The sequence below is a fragment of the Microchirus variegatus genome (genome assembly GCF_963457635.1).
Source record: "Microchirus variegatus genome assembly, chromosome: 2".
In the NCBI taxonomy this organism is placed as follows: Eukaryota; Metazoa; Chordata; class Actinopteri; order Pleuronectiformes; family Soleidae; genus Microchirus; species Microchirus variegatus.
The window spans coordinates 14,728,317-14,747,937 of record NC_139803.1 but is presented as its reverse complement, the minus strand read 5'-3'; the positions used below and the strand labels follow the sequence as shown (position 1 = coordinate 14,747,937).

The window sequence follows — 19,621 nt, the reverse complement described above, 5'->3', positions numbered from 1 at the left end:
CTTGAGCTCTTGGTGGATCTAACTGTCCGACACAAACGCTGGCTTGAGAATACTATCTGGAAATTCCCTCTATTACCTATCACTCTATCGTAACTGCTGTTACCATTCTTTAAGCATTCTAAATGTATGATCCAAGACTTTTGTGCTTTGAATATTTCCATGCACTTTGATAATTTCCAGTAAAGGATCAAAGCGAGTCGCTTCTTCTAGTTGTTGTTCTTCTCCCAATAAAGCTCTACATGACAGTTCCTAGTTCCCAATCATGTTTTGAAGTGCAAAATCCCAGTTTGAGGTTCTTAAACACAGACCGAAGCTAGCCTTCATTCTCATACTTCTATTCTTTCCCCGTTCCTTAATCCTTCTGGATTCTAATCCACGAGCTCCTTTTGGTGGTCCAGCACAGAAGAAGTTCAGGTCTTCCCATCGCAGATCAAAGATCTTTGTTTTCTAATAATGGTTCTGTCGCTATCCATACATAAAGAAATAATGATTTAGTTTTTATTTTACCAAACAAATTAGTGATAGTAAAGAGATTAAAACAACATTATAGTTAAAAAGGAAACGTGGTTGAATTTATTGCCTCATAAAAATAATATTATCTGGTGGAACTTCATGACATACAAAGCTGCTTATGTGCTCAGTTACATTAAAGAACATTGCCATCAGCCATGGAGACTGGTAGTTTTAATGCCATCCCAGAAGAACAGAGACTGGGTTTGACATGCGAACTTGATAAAATTGAGAAGACTTGATGGTCAAGTAAATCCATGTAAATGCTGGCAGACATCAACTAAGAGCAAGAGGAATGCAAAAGTAAATTGAAATATGATGCCGAGACCAAAGAGCACAATTCTATTAAATTCTATTCTTATTGAGCGCAACAACACTTAGGCTAAAACTTACAGGGCCTTAATTCTTTACTTCTACTTCTTCTTTAAGATACAACAATAAACTCCATTGGATTAAACAGAATGTGTGTTTTTATATTTATATACATATTATTGCTTATAATAAATGTACATGAATGAATGTAGGTTGTTGATAATCAGCTCTCTGACATTATCTTATACAATGTTAGTAGATTCTGACTTTGTTGGCGGTCATAGCCAACATATTGCTGCTTTAAATGTTATGTCACGATGTATATTGTTTAATATTAAAGAAATATTGGGCCTGACCTTTTACTTTTATGGTGTAGTTATTGAGGTCAGTTAAGTTTTACTGACTATTCCTTTATATGTCTTATTAGCAACAGATTTCTGATTAATCAAGAAAATAATTGATTCATGAACCTAATAATAATAATATATTTTTTTTAATTGCTAGCCCTATTATTAATTTGTTTTCTATGTTGCCTGTTGTGTTATCTTGGATTATTTCAGGACACATCAGTATTTCAGTGTAATCAAACTCATCATCTACACCTGTGCAGTTCCCGGTTGCTGTAGCCACCATAATGTTTTTACATGTTTGGATCATGCTGTAGACAACAACAACAACAACAACAACAAATGGGCCAATGAATAAAACAGAACAACAAGTGATATGTATTTACATCTGCTATATGAACAGGTTATTTGTCTTCAACACTTATATAAGGTTTTACAAACTGTTAACATAAATAGGCAGAATGTAAACAGTTGATGAAAAGTTGTTTGGTGAACAGTTCAGTAAATCATACAACATATGAACAGTCCAGTATATGTTTATGAATAAACTAATGAACATTTCATATTTTAGCGTATCTGAAATTTGTTACAATTAATTTATCAAAAATCAAAAGCTTAAATTATAATTTTAAACAGGCATACTGCACCGACAGCTCGGGGGCATCGGCGGCGCTTTGATGCCGCAAGGACCCCTCTTCCAGATGACGTATTTCCCTCAGCGACAGGAACACATTCAAAACATCGACGTGTTAAACGGTTTATTTTTATCATATTCCATTGTGAAAGCTAAATAAAATGGCGTTGGAGACTGTCCCTAAAGACCTGCGCCACCTGCGAGCCTGTCTCCTCTGCTCGCTGGTGAAGGTAAATTGTGGGGACGAAAATGTGGGGAAAGAAACGATGGAGCTAGCTGCTATGCTAACGCTTAGCCCGCTTTGGACGCATTGTTTTATGCATAGTATATACATCTATTGTGTCTTACGCATCAAGTGAAGATTTAATAAGTTTGATTTGGGTTTGACTGAAAGACTCGTTGAATCAGCAGATGTTTAGACTTGTGCTTTTCGTGTAATGTCGTTTGTTACTCACCCATCTCTCCTCATGTGCTCTTCAGACCATTGACCAGTTTGAATATGACGGCTGCGACAACTGCGAGTCCTACCTTCAGATGAAAGGGAACCGGGAGATGGTTTATGAATGCACAAGTTCCTCGTTTGATGGGTAAACACACCGTGCACATGTGATTATCACAGACATTTTGACACTTGAAATAGCTTTTCTATAATGCCAACTGCTACTGTCTTTGTGTTCACAGCGTCATAGCAATGATGAGTCCAGAGGACAGCTGGGTGGCCAAATGGCAGAGGATAGGTAAGGATGTATGTCTGTATTTGACCACTTGGGAAGCAGAGAAACAGGATTCTTTAGGTTTAAAATTACAGAAAAAGGCTATCACTATTTTTATCGCTATTTTGTGGGGGGCTGAGCTGCCTTGGCGGAGGTCTGCGCTCTCAGAGTGCTTCTAGTTTGAGATATAATTATTGTGAATGTTCCATCTTACAGGCAACTTCAAGCCCGGCGTATATGCAGTGTCTGTGACCGGCAGATTACCTCCAGGTAAAGTAGCTAAGATTTAGCTGCCATCATTTGTACATTTAGAAAGTAACTGTTTTGTTCTAATAGACTTTTATGCTTTTCCTTTTTTGCAGGTGTGGTCAGAGAGCTAAAAAGCAGAGGAGTGATTTACAAATCCAGAGACACAGCAGTGAAGACATAAACCCGAATGCTTTCAGTTTACGTTGTGTGATTGGCTACAGTGGAGCAGTGTGTGAGCTACAGCTCAAGTGTGTCCAATTCTTGTTTTTGTTGTTTTTAGAAATATTAGCAGGGGAGTAAAGGGTATGTTTATTATTTTGTTGAATAATGGAGGGAAAATAAAGGTCTGTTTTTTATAAGAAATACAAGTCATTGTCACTGTTTAAAAAAAAAAAAAAAAAAATTGTTTCTGTTTTTTGTGAATGGAAGATTTGTTAAGTACACAACAACTCATGAACGTTAAAATACATTTGGAATGGCATCATATTATACAAACTCATAAAAAGTATGGACAAAATATAGACATTAAAAGAAAGGCAGTGGGAAAAAATGGATACATACACCAAATTATAAAATTGTTTGAGGGAGATATAACATAATATTATGCTATAGATATAGCATCATAAAACATGTGCGGTAAATTACAACTTTAAATATTTTTTCCAAGTATCTGAGAGGTTACACACTGTATTCATTCAAATATATCAACAGATTTTTGAATTACAACTTAGAAATACAAGACCATATCTTTTATATGCATTAATTTGCTTTTAGTAGTCTTGGTGACCTGCTTTATGTTATAGTTTAGCCATTCACACGCTGAAGAATGGGGCAAAGTGTCTTGCTCAAGGGCACAAATAGACTAGCAGGGCCAGGAATTGAAGCCACAACCTTCCAGTTGAAAAACAAATCACCCCACCACTGGGTTACCGTGGCTCAATCCTAATCCCTCACATTTTTAATACTTTTACTTCTAAAACTTAAGTACATTTTATATCAGAAAATGACTTTTTGATACTTTTAATTAAGTAATATTATAAACAGTGACTTTAACTTTTAAGTTTTTTTTGGTAAGATACTAGTACTTCTACTCAAATATCCCTTTAAGGTACTGAAAATGACTGTAAAACCATTCATACCCAGTAGTGGGAGCTATATACCAAATTATATGGAGTATGAGGAGCATGTACAGGAGATATTGTCTCCAGTTAAATGTTAAAGCTCTTCAGTTTCAGTAATTACTGTAGCGTGTGAGCTTATATGTTACTTTTATTCTGCTATCTATCAAATGCCACTGTGGTTAATTTACGTATATATGAATAGGAAAAATAAATATTTGTATTCCCAAAGGTTCCACTTCTTTGTCTCATTCCATTGACGCATCACGCAATAGTCGAGTCATGTATACACCCAGGATTCTTCAGGTCACTGTACGTGAGGACAGTATGCGAACTTTGCTTTTGTCTTTGTTCATGTTTTGAGTTACTATTTCACTTCACAGACACCTGGTGCTGATATTTTGTTACAAAGGCGTGGTGGAGAGTGAAACCACTCTTTGATTTAGAAAAAAAAAAAAGCTGAGGTTATGGTTTAGTGAAGTGAAGCAGACGTTTTTGTATCAGGATCCTCTATCATAGTACCAGCTCACAGCAAAGCAGAATTGTTCCGCAGAATTTGACTCAAGACAAATGTGTATATAATTCAAACTATACATGCTTAAAATCAATACTTTATCAATTACCTTAAAATCTATGAGAAGGAGCTCAATGATGAACATTTGTTCTTACTTTACAATTTCCCTATTCATTTATAATTTCCTTCTCTTTATTTAAATGTATTTTGAAGACAGACTTCAGATACACAATATCTGGAACTTTTATACCATATAAAGCACCATATATGTAGGCTCTTTTCTGAAGTTTAATTCTATAGTCTATATTTGTTTTGTAGTCGTCAACACAAGTGAACAGACCAGTTTATAAAAAAATCACTTGTTTTTGCACATAAGTGCAATATATTTGGATGTCTTAAAAGTTAATACTACCTTTTAAAAATAAAATGACACCTACATGTTTTGGCCTCAAACCTCCTTAAGGAGTCAACAGAATCAACACATTGGTTGCAAGCAACAATGAGGTGGGTATGTATTTTAAAAGGTGGAACATGAACCATGGCGTTACATTTCAAACATTTAAAAGAGGGTGCCCTGGAGTTAAAATGTCGTAATCAGTGATTATGTAAAGGTAAAGCTTAATTTCATGAGGTATATGGGGGGGTGTGTGCATATTTTCAGGTTTTTTTTATGTTAAAATATTAATAATAAATATATATATACACACACACATATATATATACACACACTTATACATATACACACATATATATATATATATATACATACATATGCATACATATATATATACATACATACACACATATTATATAAAATACAATTTGTATGTATATATATACACATAAAATACAATTTAGGGGAGTGTATATTTTTACTTAAACTGAAAATTTTTACTTTTTTTAGACTTTAGTTCTGCATTTAAAAATGACGAAAAACTACAACTAAAAACCTCAGCTAATACTCATTATACAACAGAATGGCTTCTGCCAGTGTTAACACGATCACATTTGTTTATGTCCCCAATGCAGCCGTGAATTTCCAGAAACTAAATCATTTGTATAAAAAAATGAGGTAAAACATATATGACCTAGTAGCATTCACATATTTAAAACACTGCATATCATTATATATAGCCATATAACAATAATAAGACAAAATTAAATACAGAAATAATGAATATACAACCGAATAGAAAGAATACTACAGCAGGAATACAGATCGAAGCTGAACCTATGTATGTGATAATAATATTTACTGTCATTCATTGCATTTCACGATGAGATATTATGTTTTGATATGAAAATATAGCCCAGACTTTCCTCAAAATTGAAATAAATAATAGTCATGAAAATAACGTCTTTTTCTTGTGCTGCCATAATGAGGTCGAAGACGAGATACTGTTTTTTTTTTTTTTAAATAACAGTGAGCTTCCGAGACCTTCTACTACAGTGTCAGTGGCTTTGTTTCTAATTGTCTTGTCTTCGTTTCACTTGACCGACACTGAACTCCATCTCCATTGTTACGACGGGTTTTTGATCTCTTGTGGGAATCTTACAAACGTCTTTGTGGCGACTCAGAGTGTTTTTTGTCCTGAAAGGACAAGATGGCCGCGATGGAAATGAATCTGTTTTCAGTGACGTTTTTTAGGCCGACATTGTGTCTGCCCCTTTTTTTTTGGACAAACCTTCTGAAAGTTAATGTGGCAGAGGAAATAGAATTTTTCTATTACTATGTTAAACCATATATACAGAGGCAATAAGAATGTGCTATAGGTATTGTTTAATTTCATTTGCACCAACTATTTAAACACACCTGAGCAAAATGTACTCAAATTTCTTTTAAAATATCAAGACAAACGTTCTATTTTGTGATTTCTGCTCATTTGTCGCTACTGACTATTTAAAATGAACAGTAATTTTTACTCAACAACACAGAAGAAGATGAAAAGTTGCATTTTGCAAAGCCTGAATATGTGACCTATAAACACACACACACCTCCAGGATGTCCATATAAGGAGTTGTGTACGGTGGAGTGAGCGCTAAGGGTTAAGCTACAAAAAAAGAGGCTATTTACGTCACTGTCGTGGACTAAACAGTCAAAAGACAAAGACACATGGGATGACAGGATGATATTGAAATTAAAGGTGTATTATGTAATAAATCTAAAGCAACTGATCATAAAATCCTCCTAATATGTCACAGAGACTCAGGAATAATGTTCACATAACAAACTGAACTCATTAACAACAACAGTACAGCCAAAATATTCACATTAAAAAAATATTTTGCAGACTGCAAATCATGTTCATGTTTTGAAATCATGTTTTGGCATGTGGCGCCACCTACCGCCGTCTACCAATCATTGCAGTTAGTAGAGTCTCAGCTGCCGAGCAACCACGGGTTGCCAGTTACAGTACGTCTGAGCTACAATGGCGGAGAAAACGAAACCTAAAAGACCTTGGTATTTTGAATTTGAATGTAGTAACCGTTTTTTGGCCACATTCCTACATATGGCATCTTTAAACAACAAAAATTATATATATTTATTGTCCAGAAAGTGTCAAAATTACGAATGAAAAATGTGTAGAAAATCTGAGCCCCAATAAAAGGTCAACTGAATAAAACTCTGAGACTGAGGAGGATGCAGGCGCCCCCTTGTGGCACTTCAAATTAAACGTTTCTTCTTCATCACAGGTATCAAGATGATGGAAATCCGGTTATTGTGAGGGCTTTTTTTATGGTGATGTGTGATGGAATATGTATAGTATAGTATTATATAGTAGTTCATGCAGTTTGAGCTTATACAGCAGGGGTGTCAAACTGGCGGCCCGCGGGCCAAATACAGCCCACCGCTTGGAATAATTTTATAATGAAAACATGGCCCACAACCTCCACTTCTTCAGCGAGGTGATAGAATATAATAGTAAAAATGTTTGATCGTGTTTTTATAATGGTAACAACAAGGCATGTTACACCTGTAATTATCGCAATATATAAATAGATTACATTTGAAACATATATTTAGGCCGTTTAAATACAGTTATCCACATCATTATCGACTTCATTTCTGATTTATTGCGAAGTACACACCATTCCATATACAAACAAGCCCTTTTACTTTGAAATTCTGTCAAATATCACCATGAATATCTTATCTTATTGCCCGATTAGACCTGTTAAGGTACTACTCAACCATTTGGTCGACCACACTTTAAGTCACTATATCTGCATCAAAAAAAATGCATCAAGCTGAACTCACTAACACTTAATGTGACTTGTGAATGTTGTACTTTATGAATTATGCAAACCAGGTTTATTATGAATAGACGTCTCAACTGTTTGGTAGAGGCCTGTATCTGAAATACTGTAGGGTCTAATTTAAAAAAAAAAAAAAAAATATTGATTGCCATTATGGTTATAAGGAAATAATATAAATAAATAAAATAATAAAAAATGCAAATAAATAATTTTTCCATAAGTGTTAGGGTTAGCGTAATTAGTAGTTAAGTAGTTAAGCGTACCTTAAAGGGTTGACCTAATTTTGGCGACATTCTGAATGATTAAAATCTAACAGGCCAATTAGCCACAGTTTAAGCTGACATCTGTCAGGTTCCTGCAACAGGACACAAGATTAAAATCTCTCTTTGATAAGTACTCTTTAGTTTACATGACAGTTAGAATGGCTCTTATTTATGTAGCTCAAAAACTAACATATATTTTATAACGAATATAATATCTTTATATTTAATATCAGAGACTCAAGAGAATCAAATCAGAAATAAACCACAAGTGACTCCACGAGGCCTCTTCGGCTCGAGGGCGCCGCCCTCTTCTTTACACCCTTTTTAATTTTTTTTTTTCCACTTCACAAGCGACACGAAACGCCGCCGCACCAAAGCGCACTTTCTATCGCTCCTCCTCGTCTTTCGCTGCCGATTTCTCGTTCCACAAAACGCTCGCAAACTAAAAACGAAACCGAGAGCTGCTGCTGCTGCGAGACCTGTGCGACCACAGGCGTTGGCAGGAAGGCTGTCAGCTCCGCCCATGTGCTCTCTCTCACACACACTACACAGCGAGCAACATTTTCACACACACAGAGTTGTCTGTCTCACAATGATTTTTGCCCTTATTTGGGTATGTCAGTGCTTTCAGCTAAAAGGAGGGGGAAAGTATTAGATGAGAAACTGAGGTGTTGAAGTGTAACTAACTGCTGCGTGACCTCTGACCTCTGACACAGATAAAGTCAAGAAGAAGGAAGTGAGGAGGATGTATTTTACATGAGACGTGGACATACGTGTGGACACACACACAAAGTGCTGATGTGTGTGTGAGAGAGTGTTTCATAAGGCTGCTGAAACTTCCTCTCTGCACGTTGTGAAGAGCAGTGACAGATCTGAGAGCAGCTTGTCATACTTAAGTATTTCAATTCCTTTAAAAAAAAGAAAGAAGAGGAGGGCATCTCCTACTGTGTTTGTATCTATGTGATCCTTTTTGACCTCATTTCTGAAGAACTGGTTATGCTAATTAATGTTAAAATAAGATGAATTGTGTGGTTAAGCTACAGTTAGAGTCAGACATTAACTAGTTATGGTTCAGGTTAAGGATACGGTGTTCTTTAAACTGTCCAAATGAATGGAAGTCAATGTAGTGTCTTCTCTGTGTGTGTGTGTGTGTGTTTGTGCACAAACCTGTCTTTGCGAGTTATTTTTCAGGGTTAAGACCTGGTTTAGGGTTAGAGGTGGGTTTAGGTCAGGGTTAGGCTCTTGTAATAGTTGGGAGTTGTAATGGGTTAGGGTAAAGATAAGGTTTAGAATGCATAATGTGATGATAATATGATGCGTCCTCACTAAGATATTAAAACAAGCGCCTGTGTGTTTGTACCTAATTTCTGAAGATGTGGTTATGTTAATTATGTTAAAATATGTTTAACATAACTGGTTATGGTTAAGGTTAGGAACTGTCCACATGAATGGGAGTCAATGTAGTGTCTTCACAAGAGCTGCAGAATAGTGTGTATACTTGTATTTGTATGTTTGTGAGGTCCAAAGAAATGGACAAACCTATCTTTGTGGGGACATTTTTTTTCTGGGCCCAACACTTTTAAAGGGATTTTATTAGGGTTAAGACCTGGTTTAGGGTTAGAATTGGGTTTAGGCTCAACTAGACATTGCACAAAGGAATTAAAAGTGCAGTTTTTTTACGTATCGCACGTGTCCTGAACTATAAAATCATAAACCGGACATGGACTAGATCAAAAGATTGAGTCCAGCAGCATTTAAACAGGTGAAAGAAACGGTTTCTGAGGTTAGGGTTAGAATTGGGTTTAGGTTATGATTAGGTTAAGGGTTAGACATTTAGTTGTGATGGTTAAGGGTTAGGGTAAGGGGCTAGGGAATGCATTATGTCAATGAATGTCCTCACTATGAATGCTACGCAAATGCGTGTATGTGTGTGTGTGTACTGCTCTGCACACGTTCTCAGATCCTTTTACTTATGTAACAGCACACTGTAAAAACAATACTGCATTACAAGTAAAAGCAAAGCAGAGTCACAAGGTTAGATTTTTTTTTTTAATAGTGATGCATCACTAAACACTGTCGCTGCATTTTAGGGTTGAGAATTATTGATTCAGTTAAATGTTTAACATGTTTTTTTGTATTTAAGAGGCTAAAGTAACACAAAAAGAGTAACTTTAGCATTGTTTAAAGTGCTTCTTAATGGAACTGACTTTAAACTAACTAACTTTTTGGATCAACTCAGTCGTCTGTGGAGCCTCCAGGTCTGTGAGGTGTCTGTGTGGAGGTTGTGAAGGGAGGGAGGGGGAAATGGCTGCCTGCCTAGATAAGGTCTATCACCAGAGGCAGAGTGGGCCCAGGACGGCCCCAGCTTTAGTTCGGATCCTCACTTCCTCAATGGCACATGCACAGATGACTGAGCATGGCTTCTTAACCCTTTAAGGTACTACTCAACCATTTGGTCGACCACACTTTAAGTCACTATATCTCATTGAAAAATGGATCAAGCTGAACTCACTAACACAATGCGACTTGTGAATGTTGAACTTTATGAATTACACAAACCAGGTTTATTATGAACAGACGTCTCAACCGTTTGGTAGAGGCCTATATCTGAAATAATGTAGGGTCTAATAAAAAAATAAAAAATAAAATAAAATATATATACATATATTGATGCATACCTTAAAAGGTTAAGCTAGAAAGATAGAATATGGTGCTGCAGTCTTCATTCTAATGTAAACGTGTTTATTTGCAGAGGTGCAAAATAATGAATTACATGTACTTGTGTTACTGTAATTTTTAAAGTCATTTGTAAAATGTGTTTGTTTTGAGGACAGGTGATGAACGATGAGGACAGGAGCAGTTGTTAACTAAGTAACTTTTACTCTGAGTACATTTTAAGCAATCTACTTTTTTAAATTTAACTTGAGTACATATTTAGAACAGTACTTTTACTTGCTTGTTCTTGTAAAAAAAATGTATTTCTACTTGAGTAGTATATTTCAGTTCTATTTCAACCTTTGCTTATTTGTCACTCCCACTTAAAGATACAGTAAGTAACACTGCATTGAAACGTCTAAAAATGAAGGGACACTTTGTTGCATATTTTGTCGAGTCGTGAACTTACTGTACATTAGCCAAAATGTTTCCAAAACTCTTTATATATGTACACATTTTATATCTCTATTCATGTTGACATAATAATACATTAATTTTAATCAACTTTTAAAGATGTCACCCACTTTACCTGCATGTCCAATGTCATCAATTCGATCCCCAGTTCCTCTAGTGAACATACAGTACATAGAGTACATTTCTTTGGGCAGGACACTCATCCAGACCCTGGGGGAGCATAAGCATCCTATGTGCTGTGGTGACCTATAACCAGAAGATGAAACTTCATACAGTTGTCTTACACATACACTCTATAGGTTTATTACTCTTAGTGGTATTGATGGCACAGTGATTTTTCATCCTTTTCTTCCTGACAGGAGCTGACATCATGGGAATGAAGCTACTGTATATTCCACCTATACGTGTTATATTGGTGTGTGTGTGTGTGTGTGTACCATGGTGCTTACTGCTCCTTAGTGGGAAAGTTAACTCAGCTCTGACGTACAAAAATTGTACTTCACAGGAGTATTTTTCTACTTTACTTATTTTAAACATCCAGCCACTCTTCTTTGTAGCCTGCTACACGTGTGTGGCAGCTACATTTACTTCTGAGAGTAACATTAAACCACAGCAAATGTATGAAATGTGCTCTGTCGTTTTATTTCGAGTAGATTATTCATCGATTACTAAATTAATTGGCTAGTTTGATAAGATTATCCTTTGGGTTAGGGTACGTTTTTTTCCAACAAACTTTCTGATTTTTCAGCTTCATAAATGTGAATATTTTCTGGCTTCTTTGCTCCATTTGACAAAGAAATCATTACAACTGAAAAACATTTACTTGACCAGGACTCCCTGGAAGAAGAGATATTGTATCTCGGTGGGACCTTTATGGCTAAATAAAGAGAAAATAAAATAATAATTCATTAAATGTTAGTGCTATATTTTCAATAAAGCAATAAAAAAACATTTAAACTTTAACATTTCATGGAGCAACTGATTATGTCATCACTAGAAATGGGTATCAATGGATTTAAAGAGCGTTGGGGAAACATTTTGGCTCATGTTTTCACTGATGCGTTTTCAATGCAGAAATGTTACGTATTGCATCTTTAACTGTGGCAGAGTTGAGCACAGGAGTCCAACCTGGAACTTGACTCAGGCTTAGCCTTAATGAATTAGAATGTGAACCCTTAGGACTCAAGTCTAATTCTCAATATGCATTAAAGCACACTTTAAGAATAAAACCTGATCAAATATTTAAATATTAGGTCGTTTATGATACCAACTACATTGCATCTTGTAGGTTTATCATGTGTGTAGGTAAAGAGCTACAGTTGAACACAAAATTCAAGAGGAAATGAAAGCCTTTCACAGCCAGCAGAAAGGTGATGGTTGTCATAGTGACAACAATGTTACCTCTACTGTAGAGCGGATGAGTGAATGTACACATTAAAGGATTACTTCATTTACAATAATTCTTAAATTAACGGTAAATTAATTAATACTTCTTTTAATCTAAGAGTGAGAGAGAGGGGGATTCAGTGTCTCGTTCTGTTTCACTTACAGCGAAACTGCGTTAGGAGGAGTTTCTTTAGAGGAATCGCTGCACTTTCAGTGCTCGTGTCAGAAAAACCGTGAACCTCTCCTCTCCACTGACGCATTTCTTACGACTGCTTTCAGTTCAGACAAGTTTCAGTCTGAGCAAACGGCTCCATCTGCGCTTTCAACTAACATTAGAGCGTTCGCTGCCGTTTCTGGTAAAAGAAAAAGAGAGTTTTAGGACGATCAGAGAAGCCACGTCTGCACAGGAAATGCTGCTCCGACATACTGTAGTTACAACAATAACAAATAATGTGATAATAAAGATGTCACGCTTCATACATGAAATTACCAATGTATATGATGCAAACAGTTGACATTTCCTGATATTAAAGCTTTCTGGACTCATGACTTCACTTCATATTTCACTGTGTTGTGGAGAAAACTGCATGACGCTACACGCGCATGAATGATACCACGACGTGCACAGCATCAACGTGGTGAAACACTTCAAATGAAGACTTTCCTCTTAAGGCTCAACATTAAGTGTAGATTTTCAAATTTTTAAATGTCGTGCTTTGTGTGACTGTCATACCTCTTTTGGAGGAAGATCTCCTCGGTTCGATTTGAAAAAGCGCCTGCAGAGAACGGCGGGGGGTTGCGAGGGGGGGGTGGTTTGGTAGAGACGGAAGACACGAATGAGAGCGCCTGTGTGACTGTTAGACCTCTTCCTGTGGTTGCGTCACGTGGTTGTGAAGGGTTCAAAAGGAGACGGCTTCTTCTTCTCCTCCTTCATCCGCTCCCCGGACGCAGAGAAGTCACCTGTGAGGCTGCCGGGGACAATCTTCACTTAAAACAAGAGGGAAAAACAGGTTGAGGTAATGTATGACTGAGGCCTAGTCGATATTAGTTATTTTTTGATTTATAGTAAAAGTTGTTTTTTTTGTGCATCGGATAATGAAAGACTTTATCTTGATTAACTGCCGGTTTTAGCTTCTGTGAATGATCGAATTGCTTTTATTTCTGTATCTTGGTAAGTTCTATTCAGATTCCCGGTATGAATTTGAATGAAAAATGTTGTACTTGCTGTAATAGTATTAGTTTTAAATGTATCTATGTATTTTTTTGTGCATTTTTTCCAAATTAATTCTTAAATGTAGATGGTTACTTTTTACTGGTTTCGCTGTTCAGACAGAAAGGCTTACTCACGGCTGCCAAAATGGCCGCCGCGAGACAGCTCTTCCCCTTCTGATGGGTTTTTAGCTCCGACATCCGCCTCAGAAACTGCACCGAGGCCCCAGCTCGAGACGGGCGTCTGAGTCTCGCACGATATTCCGTTAACGACAAACGCTCGCTTAGAAACCGAAATCAGGAAGTGGGCATTTTTTGGAGCGTTGACTAAAAGCGAAGGCTGTTGTGAGCGTTGGGGCCTCACACGCAGGTTTCAGTTTGGTGTGGTTTTGAGTCTGGGTGTGTGAGGGTGGGGGGCGGGGGGGTTGGTGTTCATGTGTGCAGCTGCAGATGCAAATGCAGGTGCAGAAGACGACAAAGTGGGGGAGGAGAGACGGAAGACGGAAGATGAAGAGCGGTGGATGTACAGTGCAGTCATCCATAAAGTAGAAAGCACTACTAAACTCCCTGCCACAGTGTAGTGTTTCCTACTTTATGGATGAGTGTACTGTTGGCTTCAGGGAGAGGAGGAGGAGAGCTTCGTCATGGCGCCCCATGCAGGAAATCAGAAAAGAGGAAGCTGCTTTGTCTCACAAGCCCCACACATTACCCAGAGTGTTGCCCCAGTCATTTCACATGGGCGGTGTGTGGCGCAGAGCAACGCCTTCCACCATTTTATACTTTGTCTGTACATTTTTAAAAAAGAAAGAAAGAATCTATGTAAATTATGATGTGTGACATACAATAAAAAAGAAAAGAAAAAGTACCTTGTTTAAGCTTTTTTTTTTTTCTGTGAAAATAAACATATTTTTATTCCTGTAAAAAAATCCATATGGAAAGAAACCATCACAATTTCAAGTTATCAAGTCCTCCGTGTGTGTGTGTGTGTGTGCATCTTCACTTTTGTTCCTCCATCAACAACACTGCCTACACATGCAAAAAAAAAAACTATATTAACAAAAATATGTACAGATGAGCTTTTAAAAACAGTAATTGTATAAAAAAAAAGGTTCACCTTCCACTGGTTTCAACAATGAATGCAGGTCAGGAAAAAAAAAAAGAATATTTGCGCTGTTATGAAACTCGTCCCATCATTGTTATTATACCATATTATATACAGAAAGCTCCTAAAACTCAAATATTGTAGACAAATATGACGACAACATAAATAAGGCCAAACATGGGTATAACATTGTTCTGCATGCAGCCAATAAACAACCTGTAAACAACATATTAAGACTAAACAAGGTCTTCTCGTAAGGCTAAATATGATCAGCTGAGCTAAAACTCTACGCACGGGGGATCAAGGTCCTGTTCAGTCCACAGTGGAGCCGCCTACTCACTACACAGCAGGGAGAGGAATACTTGTGCATTTAAAGGCCGTCAAAGACGAGATCGGTACAAAGAGTGTATCGCTGTACATTTCGGCAAACTTTGACGCAACTTCTCCCTCTTTGAAACAACAAAAAATTAACAATGAAACGGCTTTGAAGTCTCTTTTGTCAATTCAGCATCATCATCGCTGCCTCTGTGTAAGCCTATCAAACATTCCTGACATTAAATTACACAACATGAATGAAATCAGGTCTCAGAAACAACCAAGCCCCCCCCCCACACTTGACGAGGCTACGCTAACAGGCAAAGCACCTCAGAGTTTGGCATATTCTGCAGTTTTCTGACAGCCAAAGTCGACACGCGGCTCGGGGTGAATGAGAAACTGCAAGTAAAAAACCTGAGAAGTTACCAAACAGCCCTGTGTCACTCGCACAAACACACACACACACACACCACGGACCCAGTCAGACTGAGAGAACAATCACTACATGTGTTGTAACTGAACTCATCTACTACATCATCATTACACACACACACACCATGGTTCTATTGTTGCGCTAGTATTGCAACAAACAATATTCTATACTTGCTTCAGTTGTATTATTTCACTTTAAGGTGATATATGCGAGATATGTAAGAGATTGAGGAAACATGTTAAACTGAAACACTAGTTTCCCCTAATAATGAGCATATTCTCCAAACAAATTTTCATTTTTTTGTGGGCCGCAAAAACTGGGTTTATGTTTCGGTCTACGGCCAGAGTGAGCACAGAGCGATACTTAACATAAAAAGCCTTGGTACTCCTCTTAAAAATGTCTTGACCAGAGGAGAATAAAGACAATGCTCTGCAGTGGAGAAATGTAACAGACCATGACAGTTTTCTCCCTCAAACACTTTGTCGGCAGATATTTAAAGGGCGGTTTCACCCATTTTTTCACCCACTTGGTCAAATGGTCAAACACAATAAAGAGCAGTGTAGGGATTTTATTTTCTTTGAAGGAAGTGACTTTGACGTTGACTTTTTTGTCAATTTACCAATTGGGAATGAGACATTTATCTCAGATCCACTGTCTGATGATCAAATAACACATTTATCTCTGGAAATTTGTAACAAAAAACAACTATTTTTTTGGGTGAAGTGGTCCTTTCATGCAGTTTACCGTTTTGTGGTCCTTACCAATACTTTGACCACGCATCGAATCAGCGAATCAAAATATAATTTTTTTTTTTATCATTTGTCTTCATGAAAAGAAATGCTGTAACATTTTATGCTGTCTCCTTCATCTGAAAGCTCTGTCTACCAATACTATCAGACCTGACCAAGGGAGCGTTTGAGTGTGTACAGCAGCAGTGCAGGGAAGAAGCATTTAACTGCCGTTTTTGAACAGTTAAATTTACTTCTGAAACGATCTGTGGACACGTTTTTGTGTTTTCAGTATTCACACTGAACTAATGCAATGTTGTCCGTCTGCCTTCACAGGAAACAAATCACTTCCTGTGTGCAGCACGGGAATGTCAGAATGTCACAGACAATTATTGTGAATATTTAGAATTTACGCAATGTTGGCCATTTCTCACTGTGACATTTTTATGTTGAACAACCTGCTGAAAATATTTTGTGATTACTTGAGAAAATAAGTAATAGCTATTATATACTGTATAATAACAATAATAATAGTAATGAGAAGAAAAACTTTCAGCTTAACTATCACCTGATACTACATCATTTAAGATCGCTCTCCATCTCACACACACACCCACGTTTGCAACATTGAGGCCAGTCATGACAGTCAACATCAGAGTTTCCGTGGTAACAATCTGAGAAAGGCATCTGTTTTCAGTCACACCAGTGGACTGGGCCGCTTCGCCCACAACCACACTCACCCAAAAGCACTCACACGTATAACACTGTACACCAGAGAAGGTGCAAACCTGGACCTTCTTCACATAAAACAGCTTCTTAATTCCGCTTCCTCAAACAGTCAAGCCCACTTCATAAATAAGATCTAAACCTACACATATCAAAGTGGATCGTCGCCGTCTCCGACAGCTTCACGACACCGACCTCCCGCCCTGATGTCACTTCATGCAACATGGTGATAACTAGGGCAAGAGTCCGATATGAATAAATAACATATCCATATAAAGTACTGTATAAATAACCTTTAAAGACAGGAAACACACAAGGGACTAGCAGACATAGTGAAAATACATCCATTCAGGATGTTAGTGCATTGTTTTTTTTTTTTTCAGTCACAGAGAATATATAAGACTGCAGCCTCTATTTGTTTGCTTCAAATAAATAAAGTGGCACCAGTACATGAGCATTAAAGCTAATATACATCATTAGCTTGTTTGTGAGTCTGGAGCTGCTGTTCAGCATCATTTTCTACGCAAAAAATCTTTCATCTCTCGTCATGCATTGAAGGTACAGTGTGTAAAATGTAGGTAAGATTAGGATTATTTCTAGACTAGATTGAGCATTTTATATGTATATCACCAGCCAGTTTGGAACACTCCATGTTTACTCTTTACCAACAGAAGGCTACGTAAGTTTGGGTGAGAAGAGTGAAGGATATTCTGCTGTCAACATGAAACTTCACCAGTAAATGTTGCTACATTTTACACAATTTACCTTTACAGAGACTATGGGAAGCTGTTAGCATCAGTGTTTGTCAAAATGGGAGTCTAATACGCCTGTATTTTTACTTTTGTACAAAGGCTTCAGGAGGCAATTAATAGTAAAGGAGGGGGAAGCATCTGCCGTTTGTTGAGAAGTAAAACGATACTTGCTTTTACCTCAAAGTCTCCAATGACTCCATAGAAAAGTCACGAGATTTGTCCCTAATCGCTAACTTGGCAACACTGCCTCCAAGTTGCCATTTGTGTGAATCGAATTCACTTAAAAATTAGAACTTCCCCAACTTTCTCGCTTGCCTACATAACACTGATAATCATTTTCTTTCTGGGAAAATCAAAAGTATGTATTATTCATGTTTGTTTCATACTACTTTGCCTCAAAAAGCTCTCTCTTTCTCTACTCTTACACAGGCTCACATTAGCTTGGAAATGTCCAATACTGTTATCATGGTAGTAGCTAGCATCACAACACAGACTCCAACTTATTTCCTGTGGAAATCAGACTTTAGTGTTTAATTTTAAGTGTGACTTAAGTTAACTAATCTAGAAACATCATGGTGGTTTTTCTGTCACCATTTTAGCCGAAGCCCCAGGAGAAACGCTCCTGACTATGACAACGAAGTGTGAGCACACGCTCTCAAGCAACAGGATGCAGCCTGCAGTTCACTTTACAGCCAGCAGGGTTCTCTAAATGTTACGCACAGAACCTTTAAAGCCTCTGACGAGTGAAAAATCTGCAAATGCTTTAGATAATTAGGAAGTATCTGGAGAATACATTTTGTGAGTCGTGCGCCTCTACATGCTCGTGTTGCTGTAAGCTGTACGTTGATATTCAAAACTATATTTTAAATAGCTGGTCTTGCGGTGCTCTAAGGCAAATGTATAGTTAGAGCATCAGTTATTAGTTCTGATATCAACTAACTGCGGCAACTACTGACTGAGACAAACAGTGAAGATAGAAAAAAAAGTGCATTCAATGTGGTGCGAGTACTGAGTCAGACGTCATGACTCTCACTCTTTCTTACTGGATCCCAGCTTTTTGAACAGCTTCTTGCCTTTGGAGAAAAAGCCTTTCTTCTTCTTGCCTTGTGGGGAGCAGTCTGTGGTTGTCGGGCTCTCGGGTGGAGGAGAGCAGCAGGCCACCACTGCAGCTGCAGTCGCAGTCACAGTTGGACCTGCAGCAGCGTCTGGTTCTGAAGTGGAGCTTGCAGAAGGTGCCGGGTTAGGTGTTAGGTCTGTGTGCACTACTGGGTCCGGGGGAGGAAGTTCTGTATGAGCGTGCAAACATTCCTCCGTTGCTGAATGTCCAGGATGTTGTGGCTCTGTAGAAGACGTCACTGAACCCTTCAGGAGGAAAATAAAAGGTTTCAGAATTAACCTGCAGAACATACTGTATCCTTGATTTTTTTTTTAACTATCTAAAGAGGAGTTATATTTACAAGTACACAAAAAGGATTTACTAAAACATGACACACAAACCACAGGGAATTTTTTTTAAATCTGTGTATCAATAAACTATACAGAGGAGCAGTGCAGGAGCTATAGCTACAGGAAGGAGACATGAACAAGGTAAGACCAGGGAGAGACACGAGTGTTGATCAGTGAGCGGCTACAGTTCTCTCTGCAAACACTTACAATCACGTCTCAAAGTGCACACTTCGTTTGTGCTTCTGTACAAGGCCATGCAGGAAACAGTGGGGCAGAAGAAACAGTTAAAGAGGCAGCACAGGAAACAACAGTGTGCGAACACTGCACATATTTACAAATGATGCAAAATAAAGTTAAGGAAAAAAAAACACTTTCAGATGTTAAACATTTGTAAATGTGACACATAATATATGCATGTAAACTGCAGGACGTCATCCATAGTCCCATTATACCGGAGTATGTGCTAACAGACCTAC

The 19,621-nt window shown here is 37.6% G+C and overlaps 2 protein-coding genes across 2 annotated transcripts in view; one reads left to right on the top strand and one right to left on the bottom strand.

Moving 5' to 3' along the window:
- Positions 1-1,897: 1,897 nt before the first annotated feature.
- supt4h1 (SPT4 homolog, DSIF elongation factor subunit) lies at positions 1,898-3,108 on the top strand. Its single transcript, XM_083902782.1, has 5 exons — positions 1,898-2,033; positions 2,284-2,390; positions 2,485-2,540; positions 2,733-2,786; positions 2,879-3,108. The coding sequence occupies exons 1-5, from the start codon at positions 1,965-1,967 to the stop codon at positions 2,944-2,946; spliced, it is 354 nt and encodes a 117-aa protein (XP_083758908.1). The 5' UTR covers positions 1,898-1,964; the 3' UTR covers positions 2,947-3,108.
- Positions 3,109-14,657: 11,549 nt separating this feature from the next.
- tspoap1 (TSPO associated protein 1) overlaps positions 14,658-19,621 on the bottom strand; it is a gene marked incomplete at its 5' end in the record, with an annotated part of 59,126 nt that continues 54,162 nt past the window's right edge. The window contains one exon of the mRNA XM_083910569.1: positions 14,658-19,061. Coding sequence (XP_083766695.1) covers positions 18,729-19,061 — 333 coding nt within the window. The 3' untranslated portion in view covers positions 14,658-18,728. The remainder of the gene's footprint in view (positions 19,062-19,621) is intronic.